The sequence below is a fragment of the Elephantulus edwardii genome, unplaced genomic scaffold (genome assembly GCF_000299155.1).
Source record: "Elephantulus edwardii isolate Elephantulus edwardi_28Jun2011 unplaced genomic scaffold, EleEdw1.0 scaffold00217, whole genome shotgun sequence".
NCBI classification, from domain to species: domain Eukaryota; kingdom Metazoa; phylum Chordata; class Mammalia; order Macroscelidea; family Macroscelididae; genus Elephantulus; species Elephantulus edwardii.
Window position 1 is genome coordinate 1,504,533 of NW_006399967.1, and position 7,346 is coordinate 1,511,878.

General features: G+C 52.7%; 1 protein-coding gene across 1 annotated transcript in view; it reads left to right on the forward strand.

Moving 5' to 3' along the window:
* Nucleotides 1-2,119: 2,119 nt before the first annotated feature.
* The window catches only part of SLC39A3 (solute carrier family 39 (zinc transporter), member 3), a 14,735-nt gene continuing 9,508 nt past the window's right edge, over nt 2,120-7,346 (forward strand). Inside the window, exon 1 of the mRNA XM_006897913.1 lies at nt 2,120-2,326. Within this exon, the coding sequence (XP_006897975.1) occupies nt 2,120-2,326 (207 nt within the window). The remainder of the gene's footprint in view (nt 2,327-7,346) is intronic.

The following is a 7,346-nucleotide window of genomic DNA, read 5'->3' on the forward strand; positions in this document are numbered from 1 at the left end:
TTCGGGGGGCGCCTGGTGGGAGTTTGGGGGAGCCCGGTGGGAGGACGGGAATAGTGCCTGGAAGGGGTTGGGGGCTCCCAGCAGGGGTACGGGGGGCAGCAGAAGGGGTTCTGGCTGCGCCCGCCTGGAGGGCGGGAGTGGGAACATTTGGCAGGGATGCAGAGTGCGTCCTGCGGGGTTGCAGAGGGTGCTTCGGGCGGGAGAGCAGGAGGGCGCCCAGCGTGGGGGTTTGCACTCTATGGGGGGGGGAGCGTCCACCACACACCAGCTCTGTGCTCGGGGTCCGGGCTGAGTCTCTGCCCGAGGAGCATACAGCCGCTTAGCCTCATTCATTCAGGCACAGAAATCAAAACAGTGGCCAAAATGGCTAAGCCCTCCACCAAAGTTGGTGGTTTGATCCCACTCAGTGGCACCTTCCAAAAACTCACAGCTTTGGAATCCGTATAGAGCCGTTCTGCCTTGTCTTTTCGGCTTGTTTTTGTTGGGGGAGGGGGTGGGCAGCTAATACAGCAAAAGGTCGGGAGACAGGGTATAAGAGCCTGTTGGATCCCAGAGTTGAGTGTAGTAAGGAACAAGATATGAGGAAAACATGAGGATAGCAGGAAAAGGTGCATCTTAGGCAGAGAGAACAGCTTGTGCAAAGGCCCTGAGGCAAGAAGGGACCTAGCAGAACAGGGAAGCAGCCACGGTTCCTTAAAATTATGGGAGAGTTGTTCTGTGTGGTTCAGGGCAGAGTCACCTCACCTTTGGCCCATGAATCACTTTGAAAAGGCCCTTTTCAAGTCCAGGTGCTTTAACTCATCCATTCCTTGAGTCAGAGGCTACTGAATGACCTTCCTGTGTTAGACCTAGGGTGCAAGGGACACCATTTAGAGCAGTGTGGACTGAGGGAGGCATTCAGAGGTAGTGAAGCGGAGAACATGAAGACTTGAGGGGAGAGGGGGAAGGCAGGAAAGAGTGTGTTCTAGGGAGAGAGAACAGGTTGTGCAAAGGCCCTGGGGCAGGAAAGGGACTGAGCATTTTCAAGGCCTGGAACACCGATGTGGGGTGAGCAAACCAGGTCAGCTGTCCAGAGCCTCCAGACGGTCTGAGTTTGATTTCAGGGCGGTGAGAAGCCACTGGAGTGGCACCATCTGTAGAATGTCCTGCAGCAGCAGGAGTGCCCAGTGCGCGCCACGCGAGCTCCCAGGGCTGCCGAGCACCTGAGATGTGACTCGTACGACTCAGAGTCTGAAGTCATCCTTTAATTTGTAGTGAGCATACACAGATCCCTGTAACTGGTGGCCGCTGGATGGGAGAGTATTGCCCGAGGGAGTCCTATACGAGGCGTGGTCAGGAGTCATGGAGTGATTGCGCTCTGGAGGAGCAGAACCGGCCAAATTATAGAGGGAGCAGACCCTGGGGTACAGTGTCTAAATGCTTGACTGTTGAACACAAGGTTGACTGTTGAAAACCTCCTGCATCTCTGAGGCAGACGATCTGGCTGGCAGTAGAGGTGATGGCCTTGGGCACCCATGGCGGTTCCGCTCTGCCCCACAAACCATTCTGATCTGTCCCACGGTCCATTCTGCTCCGCCCGACTGGCCCGTTCTGCTCCACCTGACTGGTCTGCTGTGATTTGGAATCTACACAGCAGCAGTGGGTTTTTATGTCCCCAGATCAGTGGGGCACATGGTGGAGGAAGGAGGAATTCTGGCAAGACCTGTAGAGCCTGAGGAAGACTCCTCCCTCAGGAAGCCCCCTTTTTTTTTGACCTAAAGGCCTTCGGCTGGTTGGCTCAAGCTCACCTACGAGGGTGCTCAGTTTCACTTGAGGCCCCTCAATGAAAACTCCCATCACCCGTGAGTACTTTCTGGGGACACCTAGGCTGGTACCCGACTGAACAACTGGGTCCCAGAGCCACGCTGACACATCATCAGGCAAACCAGGGTGACAGGTGAGGTCACTGGGACAGACCTGGCCAGCCCGCCCCTAACGAGCTTGCCCCTGGTGTCCACAGTTGCTGGACTGAGACATGAGCATGCGGCTGCTTGGCGGAACCCAGTAGTGGCTCGGGGACGGAGCGTGACGCTGCCCATGACTGCGGTCTGCAGTGGGCGGAGCAGCCCAGGCCGCCACGATGAAGCTGCTGGTGGCCAAGATCCTGTGCATGGTGGGGGTGTTCTTCTTCATGCTGCTGGGCTCCCTCCTGCCCGTGAAGATCATCGAGACGGACTTTGAGAAGGCTCACCGCTCCAAGAAGATCCTGGCCCTCTGCAACACCTTTGGGGGCGGCGTCTTCCTGGCCACCTGCTTCAATGCTCTGCTGCCCGCTGTGAGGGAGAAGGTGAGTTGAGTGGGTGAAGGCCTGGGGTCCCGGCCGTGGTCAGTGTAGACGCTGAGCTCTGTGGGGGCCTGGCTGTGTAAAGTGATGGGAAGCAGAGAACGAGCTTGCTGTGACTTGAGTGAAGTGTGTGACTCACCCCGCTGGGCCTCTCTGGTCTCCTAGACGGTCTCCGTGAGCTGCTGTAACACGTACACCACAAGGGGGTGGCGTGAATGAACAGAAGTTCATTTTATCACAGTTTAGGGGGCTAGAAGTCCACATTCAGGGCCCCAGTTCTAGGGGATGGTGCTCTCTGTCGGCTCTGGGGAAGGGCCCTGTCCCTTCCCAACCTCTCTCGCCTCGTCACCTGACCATCTCTGTGAGGCGTCTGCTGTCCTCCCACCCCCATTTGTATGTACTGGTCCCTCCACCAGGATCTCATGAACATAATGAAGGCAGTCTGGTTCCCAGGACCAGTCACATCCACAGGTAGAGGCGTTAGGATCTATTGCATACTTTGGGGGGACCCAGTTTGGTCTCTAAACACCTGGTGGACCAGTGATTCAGACTCAAATTGGGGTTCCCAGCCAGGAGGCTCATCCTGATTACTTGGTAGATGTCCAAGCCCCCCAGCCTCGTGCACTTTGTTTCCAGGCCGGCAGCAGGTGTGGGCCCTGCTCGGCCCTGTTTCGGTCAGCTGTCACTGCCTTGACTCTGACGGGTCTGCCCCAAGGATGGTGACCCAGCAGCACACTTCCTGTGTTTGGAGTGCTCCGCCCCTGTGCCCCCCGCCCCAAGCTGCCACAGGCTGCTGGTTGTTTCTCCCTGGGTTTCTCTGCTCTGGTGTTTCCTGGAGCAGAAGCAGACACCAGCCCCTTCTGTCCAGCTTCTGTCATTCAGTGTACTGTTTTCCTGCTTCCTGTTGTTGCCTGGGGGATGAAATCACCCAAATGTCAACAGTGTTCATTATTTGAAAAAGAAATTGAGTTTAATCCCTGCTCACACCATCACACCACCCACCAGAATAAACTCCCAATGAGTCAGACCCTGGGTGGAATTAGGGGACCTCCAGCATCTGTGCTCACCACCCCTTCCCTCCCCACTCAGTGTGGGCAGCATCCACAGATGGTGATGGGACAGAGAATTTCCTGGGGGTCAGTGGGACCTCCTACCCCTCAGTGCTCCCTTGGGGTGATTCTGCCCCAGGGAATCCTGGGGGAAGTCTGGGGACCTTTGTGGTTTTCACGGGGAGGAGGCTGCTGCTGGCATTGATGGATAGAGACCAGGGACGCTGCTTCACCCCTGGCAGTGTGCAGGGTGCCCCGCCCAGAGGAAGCTCCCTCGTGCAGAGGGCCCCAGGAAACCCGGAGCTGCAGTGGAGTTACCTCAGACGTGTGACACGAGCCATTTCCTTAGCTCCTCATGGGGACTGGGGGGTGACAGCTGTGGCATCTGCTTCCTCCCTCCTGGCACTCAGTGGAGTGGGAGCTGTGCACAGTCCCCCTGGCGCCATGGGGGCAAGAGCATGGCTCTGGGGAGCTGATACACAGGCAGCTGGCAAGTGGCCCTTGAGCAGGGGAACCAACAGCTGCAGGGCCTCCTGGGGAGAAGCAACATCGAGGGCCAGGGGACGCGAGCTGGGGGCAGAGGCTGCACAGGCTGGGGACCAGTGGCCTTTCTCCCCAGGGAGCACAGTCAGCTTGGACTCCCAGAGACCCCTAGTGTGTCACTGACACCACAGGGTCTTCAGTGGCTGCGAGCTTATGGGAGAGGGTCTCCAGGCCTTTCTGCTGTTGCACCGGTGTCAGTGTCAAACTGCCGGCCTCTGATTGGCAGCCAAGAACAGGGTCATGATGAGGCCATGATGGTTTTATAGCAAAGGAGCCACATAATGAAATGTGGAGGTTTTGGGAACCCACTGTGAGTGGTGTCCTGGGAATGGACTGTGAGTGAAAACTTGGAAAATAAGAGCCACTGCTGGAGACGGTGGTGGCCAGTGGTAGAGTGCACACCTTCCAGGTGTGAGAACAAGGTTCAAGTCCCACCAAGTGCATCTCACATGCACCTTCTGACCACCCTCTGTCAGGAGGCTGGGATGCTGAGTAGGTTTCCGCTTAAGATAGACTAGGAGGCAAGGACTGGCAACCGACTTCTGAGAATCAACCTGTGAAAACCTTGTGACCCACAGAGGCCCACTTTACGGCAGCCACTGGAACTGGCCCACAGACGTCCACTTTACGGCAGCACTGGGGCTGGCCCACAGACGTCCACTTTACGGCAGCCCCTGGGGCTGGCCCACAGACGTCCACTTTATGGCAGCCCCTGGGGCTGGCCCACAGACGTCCACTTTACGGCAGCACTGGGACTGCATAGGAGCAGGCAGAGTCCACTCCCTGTACTCTGGTTGCTGTGAGTCAAGTGCAGCTGGATAGCAGCTAATAACAACCACAGACGTCCTAGGCTGCTGCCCTCTCCACGGAGGCACATGTGGAGTGGAGAGGAGAGGAGGTGACCACAGACGCTGGAGGCCCTCCCCGGCTTTATACTGCAGACCCAGAGGGAGTTTGTGGGCAGTGATGCATGGGCCCAACTCGGTCTTGCTTTCATTTATTCTTCTTTATGGTTAGATATATGCAACTTTTCTATTTTTTCCTGTCATGGTCTGTATATATCATTTCCCCCCAATTATGATTTATATGAAAATTTACAAAGGAATTTTCCTTCACCTATTCTTATACCTTGTGTCCTGTGACATTACTTCCAGTGCCCACAGCATGATCACACTTCCCACTTCCCTGGAATTCTGGTTACCATGACTCCTTCTCCCACTCTGAATAATATTGCATGAGTTCCTTGTTTTTCAATGCTGCATAGTATTCCATTGTGTGGATATACCACAGCTTCTCTATCCATTCGTTTGTTGATGGGCCCATAGGCTGCTTCCAACTCTTTGCTATTGTAAACAAAGCTGAGATAAACATGGGTGTGCATATATCTGCTTGGATGGCAGATGTGGTCTCTCTGGGGTATATTCCCAGTAATGGGATTGCTGGGTCAAATGGTATCTCTATTTGCAATTTTTTGAGAAAGCGCCACACCACCTTCCACAGTGGTTGCACCAATGACTCCTTCTCTGCCTCTCTGTGTCTTCCTTTAGTGACACTGTGCGATCTTCCCCCACCTGACTGTTGCCCAGTTACTGATTTTCCTTCCTCTCTCCTTCCCTTCTGACTTCTGCTAACCGTCCAAGACTGTATCTACCTTTGTGTAAACATTTTCTTAGCAGCTTTCTGTAACAATAGTCTTGCACGTCACTTGTCCTTTTGTAGCTGACGTTTTTCACTCAGCATAATGTCCTCTAGCTGCATCCATATTATGCGGTGTGTATTGAGTTCTTGGTTGTTTTTCAGTGTTGCATAGTACTCCACGTGTAAATGTTTCTTTACAGATTTGGCTGCTATTGGTCTCTTGAGTTGTTTCCATCTCTTTGCAGTTGTAAATGATGTTGCAGCGATCATGAGCATGGATATAGCCGCTCATATTGCCACTCTTATTTCTTTAAAATAGATATCTAATTGTGGAATTGCCGGTCAGATGGTATTTCTAACTTTCTAAGGAAGCATCACAATGCTTTTTTGTGGTTGTAACTCTTACCTGCAATCAAACTGGAGCCAACTCGCAGTGGACCCTTTAGGGAGTTTCAGAAGCTGTAAATTGCACAGGAGGAAACGGCCCATCTTTCTCCCTCAGAGCAGCTGATAGGTTTGAACTCCATGCCTTTGGGTTGGCAGCACAGCTTCTTATCCACTAGGCCACCAGAGTTCCCTATTATACCATTTTACATTCCCACCAGCAGTGTATCAAAGTTCTAGTCTCTCCACACCTTTGCCATCATTTGTTGTTTTCTGTTTTCGTGAACTTTGATTGCTTCTGGGAATCCAAAGGCCAAGCTTCTCTGGCAGTTCAGATCTGCCAGTGGCACTGCAGGAGAAAGATGGGCAATCTTTTCCTGTGTGAGTTACCTTGGAAACCTGGTGGAGGGTGAGCGATGAGTTAGTTCTGATGGCAGTGGGTTAGAGTTCCAGTTTAGTAGCTGATGATTGCAAGCATTCCTTCCTGTGTTTGTTTGCAAACTGAATGATCTGAGAGAAATTGTGCTACCAACCTGAAGGCAGGCAGTTCAAATCCATCAGCTGCTCTTAAGAAGAAAGATGGGCAATTTCTTGCCGAGCAGTTTATAGGTCTGAAAACTCACTGGTGGGTTTGACTCAGCTCTGAGTCAGTTCTGTCTTGACAGCAGTGAATGAGTTTGGTAACTGAGGTGTTGTTTCGTTTTTTGGGGTTTTTTTTTCTTGTTGAGAGACTTTGCAGTTTCCTATAGATTTTTAGAGATGAAGCCTTTGTAAAATGTGTTACTGCCAAATATCTGTTCCCAGTTGGTAGGTTCTCTCTTAACTCCTTTTGGGAAGTCTTTTGCTGCATATAAGAATTTCATTTTTAGAAGATGCTGGCTTTGTCTTAGAAAAGAAATAAGGCCCCATGGCTTTAGTCTCTGGACAGATGTGTTCAGTTTTTCATCTTCCTTCAGCATAACCGCAGAGCCTGACCACAGAAACAGGCAGGATGTAGGAGAAGTTCAAAAGCTGCCCTCTTTTGTACACTGTTACATTGTTACCATACATGGTTGCAGTATTTCCACACAAAACCACACTGTTTCTGTATACTGTTAACATTGTTTTACATGCTATCTCACTGTTTCCATGCCTTGTTACACTATCCTAGGCTGTTTATTGGCCTTTGAAAACCATATTTCATTGGCTAAGTTGTCACTAAACTGTCCCTGGCTTGTGGGCTTTTCCATGGTACACACACTGGACCCCCAGCACTGCACACACTGACACCCCAGCATTGCACATGGTGGTCCCTGCAGCACTGCCCACAGTGACACCCCCAGCACTGCACACACTGAAACCCCAGCACTGCACATGGTGGTCCCTGCAGCACTGCACACACTGACACCCCCCAGCATTGCACACACTGG